General features: G+C 43.6%; 1 protein-coding gene across 7 annotated transcripts in view; it reads right to left on the bottom strand.

Annotated features, from left to right (window-relative positions):
- The window catches only part of LOC132008262 (autophagy-related protein 13), a 56,105-nt gene that overhangs the window by 7,835 nt on the left and 34,077 nt on the right, over window positions 1-14,193 (bottom strand). For 3 of the 7 annotated variants that reach the window (XM_059386797.1, XM_059386799.1, XM_059386798.1), the window contains 8 exons: window positions 13,288-13,428; window positions 8,421-8,461; window positions 7,556-7,652; window positions 7,115-7,213; window positions 6,217-6,310; window positions 1,898-1,996; window positions 1,029-1,139; window positions 495-631 (listed from right to left, as the gene is read on the bottom strand). In XM_059386797.1, the coding sequence (XP_059242780.1) occupies window positions 495-631; window positions 1,029-1,139; window positions 1,898-1,996; window positions 6,217-6,310; window positions 7,115-7,213; window positions 7,556-7,652; window positions 8,421-8,461; window positions 13,288-13,428 (819 nt within the window). The remainder of the gene's footprint in view (window positions 1-494; window positions 632-1,028; window positions 1,140-1,897; window positions 1,997-6,216; window positions 6,311-7,114; window positions 7,214-7,555; window positions 7,653-8,420; window positions 8,462-13,287; window positions 13,429-14,193) is intronic. The other 4 variants (XM_059386800.1, XM_059386801.1, XM_059386802.1 and 1 more) reach the window with 4 other exon arrangements.

Below are 14,193 nucleotides of genomic sequence, written 5' to 3'. Positions count from 1 at the left end.
GAAAAAGATCTAAAAAAATTTTTTTAATGAAGAAAAACAGTTGTTTCTAAAGAATCTCCAAGTGGTACTAATACAGCAGAGGGAAATAAAAAAACCCAACATCCTAACTACTACCCAGATCCACTGTGGCCCCAAACTTGAGGGTTACAGCAGACCCCCTGCTTTGGTCCTCGGGATACACTGAGGACTGACTCCAAGGGAATACATCTGGGTGTAAGAGGAGAGGAACACACACACGCATACACGTACATGCGCACATCCCCTTCACTAGATTACGGTGATAATAAGTAGGTCCTGGCTGTTGGCTGTTAAGAGCAAGCTTGGGGCAGCTTCCTGACATGCCAGCAGCAATGTAAGATTCTTATCAAGAACTTTAAGAATTCCACATTTGGGGCCAAAGTGCCAAGCCTGAGGCAATGCTGAGAGCGACTCTTTACTGACAGCAGAGAGGCACACATGTCCGGGAGGATGGGCCCTGGCCACTGCGAACTCACCTGCTGGAAGGTGTGGCAGCACAGTGGGCCCCGTCAGACAGGGTGTAGGTCGCCAGTCTCTCCTGGTCAGCCTGGGCACCGTGGGCTGGCTGGTTAGGAGCCAGGGGTACCCCACCTTCCTTCCCAGGAACCATGAGCTTTGGGGGAAATGGAAGAATATGAGGAATATGAGGAATGGCAGCGTCAGGCAGGACGGGAAACTTGGCCGAGCGCGATGGGAGCTGCCTCTGTGCTTTTCTACCACCAGTGCTGCCACCAAATGTGTGGGAAACCTTGGATCTATGTCTTCTCTGGGACTCAGCTAATGGGAGACAGGACACGCGTGGTAAGAACTACAAAGGGAAAGGAAAGAGGGAGAAAACCCTTGGAAGCTCTTCTTTCCTTTCTGAACTATATGAGGCTCTTCCTTCTGGAGTCACCTGGGCCCTCTGAAGTTACTTAGCATCGCACTGGGCCGGATGAGGCCCTTCTCCCGCCACATGGCAGGGGAGGCAGCACAGGAACCCCCAGGGTCCTCCCAATCTTTAAAGATACCTGATGAGGGTGTGTGGCATTTAAGCCAGCAGCAAACGCTACTGGGTAAGCCAGGTCAGCTGATCCAACGCCCAGGGCAGCAGGCTGATAGGAAAGGCGAGAGCTTGAGAGCTAAGCGAGAGAAAAACAAAGACGGGCAGAAGAGAGGAGGAGGGAAAAATAGGCAATCCTAGAGCATGACTAATGGTCAAGATTGTGGAGAGGTAAGGAACGGATCCCAGCCCGCACCCTCACAGCTGGGCTTGGGGGGCCGGACGGAAGGGTTAAAGACAGACCAGGCCATTAAGCTAAGGCTAAGAAAGCAGAGACTCATTTGCAATGGGACTGACATTCCCAGCTCTGCAGTCTTCTAAAGGCCTCAAATGAGTTCCCTGCTCCCCCTTTCCCCAGGGGCTCAGCTAACTATTGAGGTTTCCAGCCCAAAGGACTGGGGAAGCACAGGCCTGGGCAGAACCTGCAGCCGAAGTCATTGGTTTCTCTCAGGTCATTCTATTTTCTCCTTTGTCCTTGAGGTCCCTTTGAAACAGAAGGCCTCTTCCCTAATCACACCCTCCATCACCCCTGGGTATGGGAGGGTTCCTATTTATATTGACAAAGAAAGAATACCACTCTTGGATTGTTTATTTGGAAATAAGATATAAATAACTTCATGTATTTTTTACATCAATGGTAGGAGGAGGGGCAAATGAAACATCCTATTTTGGGCAGCTGTGCTATAGCTGCATCCTGTTAAAAATCAATTACCAAACCTCAAATAACCCCCAGAACACTTGGGGACATTTAAACAGCTATCCCCTGTACTTTATGCATACTTTTTAAATAAAAAGATGCCACCTGATTATAGTCCCTTCTCCCCAGTATGGACTCACTTGATGGGAAAAGGCCAGTCCTGCCATGGGGACCCTCAGAGTGTCCGTCACCACAGGAGTAGGGGTCTGAAAATGTGCCTTTGTGACAGTAAACACACACTGTGCACAGATACACACAGAGACAGGAGAAACAAGAGAAGAAAACAGAAAAGGGACTTGAGAAAGAAGTGAAAACAACTCTGGAAGGGGAGACAGCCACAGGGGCCGGACTGCACTCAGGAAGTCGGGGGTGAGGCAGGGAGAGAGCAACATGGCTGCCTCCCTAGAAGGACAACTTAGAAGCGTCTGAAGAAGGTACGTTTATCCCAGGGGGCTCCACTGCATGCTAGATGACCCGGTGAGCAGGTGGAAAACAAAGGTGAGTCAAGCTGGTGGCAACAGGGAAACCCAAACCAAGCATTAGTGTGTTCTTAGTCAAAAGAGGCGGAAGGGTGTTAGAGAATGGCCTCCAGCAGCGAGGGCTTGAGAGCAGGTGCAAGGCGTGCTGAGGATGAAGACCCAAGGGTAAAATGCTAGACTGGAGACCCTTTCCCGGGGACCCAGAATCTGTAAGGACACGTTCAAACAACAGACATTTGCTGACTGAAACTTTATAAATGCTTGGGTCCACGGTACCTGGGTGGCTCAGTCAGTTAAGTACCTGACTTTCGCTCAGGCCAAGATCTCAGGGTCCTAGGATTGAGCCCCACCTTGCGCTCTGTGCCAAGTGGGGACCTCTGCCCCGCCCCTTCTCATGCTCTCTTAAAAAAATAAAATCTTAAAAAAGAAAGCTCAGGTCCCCAGCTGCACACCTGACTACACCATCTGAGGCAGGATGAATTGGTGAGTACAGGTGTAGGCACTGTGTGTGTGTATATGTGTGTGTATGCACACACTCTTGCCTGTGCACATGCATGAGAGTGTGTGTGTGTTTTATAGCCCCACATGGTGAAGGAGAACATGATGCAGTAAAAGCCGGGGCACTTTAAAAACTCTTAGATTTCGGGGCTCCTGGGTGGCTCAGTGAGTTAAGCCTCTGCCGTCGGCTCAGGTCACGATATCAGGGTCCTGGGATTGAGACCCGCATTGGGCTCTCTGCTCAGCAGGGAGCCTGCTTCCCCCTCTCTCTCTGCCTGCTGCTCTGCCTACTTGTGAACTCTCTCTGTCAAATAAATAAATAAAATCTTAAAAAAAAAACAAACAACTCTTAGATTTCAAAGCTAATTAAGATTATTTTGGGTCGGGGCGCCTGGGTGGCTCAGTGGGTTAAAGCCTCTGCCTTCGGCTCGGGTCATGATCCTGGGGTCCTGGGATCAAGCCCTGCATCGGGCTCTCTACTCAGCAGGGAGACTGCTTCCCTTCCTCTCTCTCTGCCTGCCTCTCTGCCTACTTGTGATCGCTGTCAAATAAATAAATAAAATCTTAAAAAAAAAAAAAAGATTATTTTGGGTCTTGCTGTTCTATCTTTAAGTCTTACCAATTAGCTAGTTAATGCTTAGAACTGGAGGTCGGACCTGAAATCACAGAAGCAGGTTCAGGGTCACAACTATTTCCTGACTCGACTCTGTGCCCACATGACACAATGGTCTGTATTTGGTTGGGAAAACAAATACCACATTAACATGCATTTTACTGGACTCTAGCAAAAAGCTCAAATAGAAATTGTTGAACAGTTATGCAATTCCCTAGGCTAAATCGAGGAAGAAACTAGTTCAGTAGTTACAGGAATGATGAGACCTGCTGGCAAATCATTTTCTCTTTCTGCTCTGCCACTAAGGTTGAAAATGAATACTTTGGGACACCTGGGTGGCTCAGTCAGTTAAGCGGCTGTCTTTGGCTCAGGTCATGATCCCAGGGTACTCAGACTGGATCCTCCACTGGGCTCCTTGATCAGCGGGGAGCCTGCTTCTCCCTTTGCCTCTGCCTGCCACTCTGCCTGCTTGTGATCTTTTGCTCTCTGACAAATAAATAAATAAAATCTTGAAGAAAAGAAAATGAGTACTTCTGCAACAAACTGTACCAGCCCCAACCGGAGGTACTTAGAGGGTAATGAGAAGGCTCACCCATGGGATGTTCAGTGTTGATAAGATCTTGGCACCATCTACTTGCAAACTGTGACAAGACACAACAGGCGACTGATACCATGAGAAAGATAGGCTCCCCTTACACAGGTCAACCGACTTTGTGCAAACGGGAGATGCAGTAACTACTTAACTTCCCCTTACTTTGGGGGTCAGGTCAAATTTCCACTGTACTCAAGAAAGAGACAAACTGATTTGTTAAGCCCCAGCCTCACCATTCTCGTATCTTCCAAGTCACAACCTCATTTACTGTTCATGCATTTATCATTTCTAAAACAAAACTCTGCGGAGGGGGGGGCACCTAGGTGGCTCAGTGGGTTGAGCCTTGGCCTTCGGCTCGGGTCATGATCCTGGGGTCCTGGGATCAAGCCCTGCATCGGGCTCTCTACTCAGCAGAGAGCCTGCTCCTCCCTCTCCCTCTGCCTGTCTCTCTGCCTCCTTATGATCTGTCAAATAAATAAATAAAATATTTAAAAAACCCAAAACACCAAAATGGTGGCACCTGAGTGGCTCAGTTGGTATGCGTCTGCCTTTGGCTCGGGATATGATCCCAGGGTCCTGGGATCGAGTCCTGCATCAGGCTCCCTGCTAAGCAGAGAGTCTGCTTCTCTCTCCCTCTAAGCACTGCCCTCCTCATGCTCTCACTTTCTCTCTAATGAAAAAATTAAAAAATAAAACAACACTTTGACTATCTAAAAAATAATCTACTTGCACTAATGTGCTCTGGTGGACCTCCCCCTCTTTTTGGGTCAGTACTGTTCTATGTCAGCAGGAGTGCCAGAAGCTGCCTCCTCCCAAAGCAATGGTGACATTCATGGCTATATACCTTCACCGGGGGAGAGGAGTTAACAGGTCCCACCCCCCAACCACCCAAACTGTCTAGGCAACTTTTAGCAAGAATCTTCTTAACTCTAAATTGGGACAACAGAAATAACAGAGACCCATGGATTTTGTCATTTCCTTCACACACATTAAGTTTTTTTTTTTTTTCGGCTAACTTTTGTGCTTAACTTCTGTTTTTGAAACAGATGAGAACCATAATTTTATCCAGTTATCTCCCAACAACTCAGAATGAGTAAATTTAAATAATTTTCTTAATTAAAAAACACAGAAAATAAAAATTCATGGGTAGTGAATTAATTTTTTGGACTCCCAAAGAAAGATGGTTAAAGGGGATAATCTGGGACCAGTTGAGAGGAACACAGAACTGAGTTAGGTCTGAAGAAACGGTCTAATGTGCAAATCAGAGAGAAAGGGAGTGGCAGAGAGGATGCGCAGGCAGAGCAGGGAGCTGTAGGCCATAAGGTGGGAGACGAATGACTCGGGCTGGAAGGGAAGAAACACGCCCTGAAATTCAGTCACAGACTTGGTACCACGTACGTTATACAACAATGCCCCCAGGTGGGTCTGCTTGGGAAGCTGAGAACCTTGTTTGGAGCCTGTGTTCCGCTGAAACTGAGTTTGACACTGGAGATGGACTCAAGTGGAAAAGTTAACGGTTTAAAATGTTCAGATTAAGAATGCAGATAGCCAGAAATCTGTGTCAACTATGAACAGAGACCGCACTGCTGGTTTCTTACTGGCATTCTATGCCAAATAATTACTGGTTCTTTTTGTGCTCCTTCCATTATGAGGAAACATATTAACCACTTCCAAAGTGAAGCAGCTACCAAATCAACAAGAGTAGGATAGAGTACCCCTCTGGAATCATAATGCATTTGGAATTCTAGGACTCCTCTTCTAGGGACTTTTACCATGTCTCCAGGAACGTGAAGGTTACGTGTAATCTTATGGGTTAAGAATGGTTAGAGACTAGAGGGGCACCTGGGTGGCTCAGTCAGTTAAACATGATTCTTGGTTTGGCTCAGGTCATCATCTCAGGGTTGTGAAATGGAGCCCCGTGTTGGGCTGCATGCTCAAAACAGAGGCTGCTTCAGATTCTCTCTCCTTCTCCCTCCCCCCTTGGCCTCTGCTTGTGCGCACATGCATGCGCTCTCGCTCACGCTCTCTCTCTCTCAAATAAATAAATAAATAAATAAATCTAAAAAAAAAAAAAAAAAAAAAAAGGCATGGTTATAGACTAGAAACATTGCAATATTACCTGCTAGATAAGAAGGCTCTACCTCACCCCTCAAAACAACCCCCTGGCAACAATGACCACCACTACCACCACCAAAAGAGACTATCTAAATTCTGACACATTTCAAGTCCATACGTGTACTAAGTAACCAGAGCCACCCCAGAACTGTTTCCCTGTACCTGAGATGGAGGAGAGGTGGAGAAAGAGGTTGTACACACTTCTTGAGAATCTTCTACAGAAGGATATGTTACTCCAGTGTCCTCACCAGCAGTTCTAGGATGACAGGAAAATAAATCATGAATTTTATGGTCACAGCAGTCGGTTTCAGAAAGGATACAAAGGGAGCTTGGATAAAGACGAAAGCTGGGACAAGAGGTGTTTCAGGCAGAGCTCATTATGGCAAAAGAGGCATGTTGAGTCCTTGATAATGTCAGACATAACCAGAGAAAAACATCTAGAGGCTGACCAAGGCTTTTATTTTTAACCTAAACATTTTACCTGATATGTCATTTGGTAATATTTTCTTAAGCCTGACCAGTGTTGGGACCAAAGAACTATAAGCAATTAGAGATGCAGTGAAACAAAGTCTAGACTCCAAAGACGAACCTATCCAACTTCAAAAGTCCTTCACGTAAAGGCAGTATCTTTCCTAATAAACATCTGTTCTGACCTCTACAGAACTCTGTTTTCTGGGATCTAGGCCTAAAGACATTGGATTCTAATCTATAACTAAACTGTGCCAATGGTGACCATAAAACCATTTAATTTGTGAAGGACATTCTGTTAATTACTGCCACTCTTATAGTCTCTAAGTAAAATCAAATCTAAAGTCAAATTACTACCGTCAAGATCCAAAATGCCCAAGAATTTTCGGAGACAGTCTATACATTCCAAAGCTTGGTGTACCTTACAGGCAGGGAGCAGGCAGCAACAGGGAGGGAAGCTAACCACACCACTGCTCTCCATGTGGGGTCCCCAGCACTGCCCCCTGCCCACTGTGCTTATGGAGGTGCTCTGTGTGCAAGGTGGATGCTTTTCCCTAGCTGCAGTCTGGGAAAGCCCCTACACGTTCCTCACCTGTAATTGCAGGGGTGCATGGGTGAGGAGCTGGGATAGGGACGGTCCACAAAGTGATCAATGATAATCCCCATGATAGGTGGGGTCCTCTCAAATTGCCTGTAATGCAATAAGCAGATTGCAGTATTTGTTAGAATGCCTTGTCAGCCCCCCTGAAGTCTTCAGAGGACCCCTCGCCTTAAATCTACTGGAAGGAACCTCTAGTCTTAACTACTGCATCCCTAAATATAAACCACAACTCTACACGGATGGCTCCGAGACACTCAGATTCTCCCATCTGGAAACGGGGCTCTTTCTCGAGTTTATTTTCCAGAAGGGCAGATTTCAGCAATGGCAAAGCTGAACTGTGGGCTTAGCCACGGAGTGTGAGGGGACAGACAAACTTTAATATCTTGAATATCTTTGGAAGAGTTCTTTTGGATTCCAAGGCTCTCTCCTCACCTGGTAGACATAAATGCCAAGTTAATTCTGTAAGCACATGAAAGAGTGATCGTGCCCACAGGGGTGCCTACTGTCCCAACACGAACTGTCTGGAAACCTAGGAGAAGAAATACATAATTAGCTTTTCCCCAGAGAACATGGATACTGTCCCCAGTCTGGCCTTCCCTGAATCATTTAGCCTATCATACAATCTCTGGCATTATCTACTCTGCCATGAGTGAAGCGGCCTTAATTTCCTTTATGTTTATGTGTGTGTTTGTGTATATACATAATTTTTTAAATTTATAAGAAAACAGCATTCTCTTTCCAGATAAACCTACCTTCAAAGAGGCAAAACAACTGTCCTTTTTAGGACTTTAGTCCTAAAGTTTGAGCAAGTCCTAATCAACCCGGCCCCAAGGTGTCACATGCTCTGTGAGACAGAAAGGAGGCCCCGAGGCTTTATCACACAAACCCCTTGGTTTATGTAGACGTGGAAGTGACTGCACTTCAACTCATGCTGCCACCCAAAACTAAGTATAGAAAAGAACCAGGGCCTGGGAGGCATTATTTCCAACAAAGCTTTGCTGGTTTTCTTGGTTTCGTTTCCAATTTTTCAAAATTGCTTATGCTCATCAGAAACATTAAACATGCTCATTATAGAAAATTAGGAAAACAGACAATGGTATCAAGAGTAAGAAAGAATACTAGAACTCTGGGCAAAATTATTCAGTCATTCCCTGGCAGCTCTTTGGACCACCTTCCTGTCTTTTCCTTACTTATATCACACATATTAAATCACAAACTACACATTAACAGTCAGTACCCAAGGCCATCTCTGAAGTCAGGAGGGCTCTTAACACTACCAATGCTTTTTGATACATACCTTCTCCTAAGCCATTCAGCTGAACTTCACCAAAATATATCCTTAGGAAAGAAAAAAAAAAAAAAGGAAAAGAAATCAATGATCCTTTTTTTGTTCTCCAAGATTTTTTTTTCTTGTCTGAGAGACACAGGGAGTGAACACAAGTCGGGGAGTGGGAGAGGGAGAAGCAGGCTTCCCACTGAACAGGGAGCCTGATTCGGGGCTTGATCCCAGGACCCTGTGATCATGACCTGAGCTCAAAGCAGATGCTTAATGACTGAGCCACCCAGGAGCCTCAAAATAAATGATTCTTTATTCTAAGGGCCTACAGACAAAACAATTTAACAAACCCTTCATTTCTTATCTGCATGAATACCTCTCCTAATGAAGCAATAATGTTACCACTTCAATGAAGCTGCAGGCATAAGGATACATATGGAAAGAATTGTTGTTGTTGTTTTTTATGACTTCATTTATTTGACAGAGAGAGATCACAAGTAGGCAGAGAGGCAGGCAGAGGCAGAGGGGGAAGCAGGCTCCTCAGCGAGCAGAGAGCCTGATGTAAGGCTTGGTCCCAGGACCCTGAGATCATGACCTGAGCCGAAGGTAGAGGCTTTAACCCACTGAGCCACTCAGGCGCCCTGGGATTATAACATTTAAGATCTCCTTTCTTAAGGAGAACACTCTTACACTGTTGGTGGGAATGCAAACTGGTGCAGCCACTCTGGAGAACACTATGGAGGTTCCTCCGAAGTTAAAAATAGCTGTATAACCAACCAATTGCACTACTAGATATTTTTTCCAAAGGATACAAAAATACTGATTCGAAGGGGCACACGTACCCTAATGTTTTTGGCAGCATTACCAACAATAGCCAAATTATGGAAAGAGCCCCCATGTCCATCAGCTGATAAATGGATAAAGAAAACGTGATATATATTTATTTCCATTATACACTCCATATATATATTCCATATATATACAAAAGAATATTACTCAGCCATCACAAACAATGAAATCTTGCCATTTGCAATGATGTGACTGGAACTAGAGTGTAATATGCGAAGTGTTCAGAAGTCAGTCAGAGAAAGACAAATACCATATGATTTCACTCATATATGGAATTTAAGAAACAATACAGATGAAATAGGGGAAGGGAACGAAAAATAAAAGAGGATAAAAACAGAGAGGCAAACCATAAGAGACTATTAACTAAAGAGAATACACTGAGGGTTGATGGAAGGGAAGTGAGTGGGGGGAATGCGTTAACTGGGTGATGGGCATTAAGGAAGGCACGTGATGACCCCTGGGTGTTGTATGGCAACTTTCAAATATGCAATAGAAGGTACCATATTTTGAGAGTGGTCTTCAATTAGGGGAGCTCTCCATGCTTGTCACAAGTCATTCCAAAGTAAACTGGTTAAGAAATTCAAAAATCTTTTCCAATATAGAAGAATTACACAAGACTATTTATTCTGAAAATACAAAAATATAAGCAAAGTAGGACCTTCCCCTGAATTTCCCTGGGAAGGGCAGTCTATATTAGCTCTAAGTCTGATCTATAAAACATGACAAACTACACTATAAAACACTGTTATACTTTCCTGGTAATACGGTTAAAAATTAAACATGTACATGGCTTTGTTCAACTAAAAACTAAGCTCCAACAATATACAAAGCCCTATGGTTAGGTGTTAGGTGGGAGATAAGAATAAGCTAGGGAGGAGATTCAGGGTAAATCTGAAACCCAGGTTTCACAAATTGTAATCTGGTATGAGAGAAAAGAAATGTGTTTAATTTCTGAAATACATGCACAAAAGGGACAGACGCCATAAAGCAGGGGTCAGCAAATTTTTGTGAAAAGGGTCAGATATTTAAGGCTTGCAGGCCATGCAGTCTGAGACAGACTACTCAGCTTTGCTGTTGTCTTGCAAAAGTAGTCGTTGATGACACATAAATCAAGGGGGAGGCTGTGTTCTAAAATTATTTCATTTAGGAGTACCTGGCTGGCTCAGTCAGAAGAGTGTGAGACTCTTGACCTTGGGGTCATGAGATGGAGCCCCATATTGAATGCAGAGATTACTAAAAAAAAATAAACTTAAAAAAATAAAATAACTTTATTTATAAAAATAAGCAGACGGTCTGCTGGCCATAGTTTGCTGACTCCTGCTATAAAATAACATAGGAATGATGTCAATAAAAAGCTGCCAAAAGACATTCTGTTGCAACCTTTGGTGGCTCAGCTGGTTGAGCATTCAACTCTTGATTTCGGCTCAGGTTTCTAGAAACAAGCCCCGTGTCGGGCTCCCTAATCACTGGGGTAGACTGCTTGTCTCTCTCTCATTCTCCCTCTGCCCTTTCCCCTGCTCATGATCTATCAAATAAATAAATAAAATCCTTTTTTAAAAAAAGCTCAGTACTCATTTGAATATTGGTAATTGGTACAGTGCTTATCTAACCACCTTCTTGGCTATATCCTTTATGACATTCAGGTGCTAAGCAAAAGTTTTCTTCACAGATAGCGGGCAGACAACATTTTAATTCAGTCTTAATGAACAACAAATTCAGAATGAATTTTTATAACGATGTAATTATACAGTGACATGATTAAATTTACTAAGTTGGGGGAAATGATAATATAGGTTTAAAAAAAATAAACCAGAAAGTTATTCTTTAATGGTATAAGGCTGTACTGTTACCCTGTTAATGATTGTATAGGGGCACCTGGGTGGTTCAGTCAGTTAAGCGTCTGCCTTCGGCTCAAGACATGATCTTGGGATCCTGGGATCGAGCCCCCCCTGTCAGATTCCCTGCTCATCAAGTAGCCTGCTTTTCCCTCTCCCTTTGCCCCTCCCCCTGACTTGTGCATATGTGTTCTCTCTCTCTCTCTTGCTGACAAAGAAATTAAAAAATCTTTAAAAAAAACAAAACAAAACACAATAATATAAAAAAAAGGGAGGGGAGCCAAATCTACCTCTGAGATCACACACTTCTCTATGGTTTAAACCATATTATTTGTATCCAAAAGCACTCCTAAATAATAAACAGTGAGCAATTAATCCTGCCTTACTCCAGAGATACAGAATAAAGCTTTAAACATTGGTAATGAAAGGACCAAAAGTCCTAGTTAATTAAGTTGATGACTAGTAGTGTAGTATGGTTACTTACAGAAGAACCAAAATGAAGGGAGCTTGGTATAGGTAAGTGAGAAGAGTTAGAAGTGGTCTTTTGTTATATACATATATCTTTAAAGATTTTATTTATTTGTCAAGAGATAGAGAGAGCACACCCATAAGCAGGGGGAATGGCAGACAGAGGAAGAAGCAGGCTCCCTGGCGAGCAAGGAGTCGATGTGGGGCCCAAGCTGAGGGCCCTGGGATCATGACTCAAGCTGAAGGCAGATGCTTAACTGACTAAGCCCCGCCCAAGCATCCCTCTTTTGCTATATTTGAATAAAGGTCTAGTAATTTTCAAATGGAATACTCAACTTGAAGCCTGAAGACTACAGAGAAGACAACAAAAATATTTTAAAGATTTGGAAAAATAGGTGTGCCTGGGTGGCTCAGTGGGTTAAGCTTCTGCCTTCAGCTTGGGTCGTGATCTCAGGGTGCAGGGATCGAGTCCCGAGTCGGGCTCTCTGCTCAGCAGGGAGCCTGCTTCCCCTCACCCCTGCCTCCGCCTGCCTCTCTGCCTTCTTGTGATCTCTATCTGTTAAATAAATAAATAAAATCTTAGGGGGGAAAAAAAAGATTCGGAAAAATAAACAAACATGGGTAGGGTTGCTAGATTACTGCTAAGAAAATTCAAGAATGACTTGATAACTACTCTCGGTAGTAGACTGTTTAGCTTAACTAGTTAAGGCTCTAATTCTTAGTCTTTTCCATCCTGTTATACTAATTTCTCCTCACAATTAGCTCTATACCTATAAGCCAAAGACTAAAACCAGTAGCTCATCACAACATGAAAAAAGTCTTGGGTGATCTGGGAACTCCTGGCTTTCGCCGTGCCACTCTCATACTTTCCTACTTACCTTCTATACCGCCGCTAGAGCCCCTCTCACAAACTGCACACGGCTCATATTCCGTCCCCAACTTCCATGCCTTGCCATCTGTCGCACTCCCCTCTTGGAATGATCAGTCTCCCTCACTTCTACCAGCTGAAATCCTCTCTGCCTCAAGGTCTAGCTTGAATCCCACTTCCTCCAGGAAGTCTGTCTGGTTTTCCCACCCAGAACACACTTTCCCTCCCTGTGTTCTCCTAGTACTTTTCTACTGATACTGCTATGTAGTCTTCCAATCCTGCTTTTTATTGTAATTATGCATATGACAAACTGTCTCCCCCAATAGATAGGCCCCTACGGGGTAGGGCCTCTGTACAGTTCTTCCTTGGGTCTAGCACAATGCTCACATTAAAAAGGCACTCGATAAATACATGTTGAGGTGAACCACTCTAAGGAAAATACTCAAAGAATCACTGAGAAGTTCTATATATCCACAGACAACTATTAACAACAAATTGAATTTGAAAGTCTGTTAGACAGGTTTTAATTTAACTCTGAAATAGAGAAGGCTGTGGTATTTTCCCAGGATAACCTGGTTTTGAAAGTCTTAAGCCCCTTTTTCAGCTTTGAGATGTGTATTACTACAACCTCAAAATCCATTCCATAGGAATCAGTGACTGTACACAGAACAAAAGGACAAAGAACCTGGTAGCTTTGCAAAGTTGAGGTTCACAAAGGAGGAAGGACAGACAATCATAGTAAAGCTGCAGCATCTACTATCCTACCAACCATCTGTCCAAAATTAATCACAGAATACTCCTATACCAGTCAATGCGCCAAGTGGCAAGGCTAATGAGTGAATCAGGAAGGTGACACTATGTTGTTTACCTGTACAATATGACATATTCGTGCCCCTGTTTTCTGGAGAGTCTGTAAGCTGGTGTCACCCTAGTTATGGCAAGGAGGGACTTCAGCAGCAGCGACAGTCTGTTGTACACCGTGTAGGAAACTTTAATCTCTTTATCACACCTGAGGAGCACACAGACACAATCAGCATTCGCCTACTCAACTCACATAAAACCAAGAACAGAAATGTAACGGATATAGAGGTGTTATGTTCTGTCTAGTGACTGAGAATCGTCTGTTAGCATTATTCATGAATTCTGATAGAATATAACCTGCCTTGCAGTCCACATAACACCTTTCACAGAGTATGACAGTCAACATAGATGACTGCAAATTAAGTGTGGGAACTGCAGAAGATTAAATTTATCATGAAAACAGGTTCTGAACTAAACGTGTAATTAGAGGTTTTTGTCAGTTTATCAAGAGATTATTGAGGTAAGCAAAAGTTTTACTTTTCTGTGCTCTAGAACCAGGCAGTAGATAACAAAAGGCACCTAATGTTTTCTTCTAGCTTTGAAGCTATTATTTAAGAAACAAAGCTACACACTCAAAAACAGTAATTCAATACTGCAATTATATTAATGGAAGTGCAAATAATTTCAAGATAGTATCTTATGAGATTTCTACCTCTACATATCTAATGGGAAATCTAGAGAAAAGTCTGTTTGGTACTAAAATTTTAGACTATACCTGGCAATAGCTTTCTACTTAGGAAAGAAAAACAATACCCACAACCCAGACCTTAATTATTAAGATTTTTCTTTTGATGTGTTGCTATTTCCTCCATTTGCCTATATACTGCTCATGAAAACTGAAGCTTCAGGCAGGAAGTAAGCTAATCTGCCTTGAAATAGGAACATGGAGAAGGAAAATAACATGCATTTCCAA

This window comes from Mustela nigripes, unplaced genomic scaffold (genome assembly GCF_022355385.1).
Source record: "Mustela nigripes isolate SB6536 unplaced genomic scaffold, MUSNIG.SB6536 HiC_scaffold_76, whole genome shotgun sequence".
In the NCBI taxonomy this organism is placed as follows: Eukaryota; Metazoa; Chordata; class Mammalia; order Carnivora; family Mustelidae; genus Mustela; species Mustela nigripes.
The sequence above is the reverse complement of the archived record's forward strand: the minus strand, read 5'-3'. Positions and strand labels throughout refer to the sequence as shown.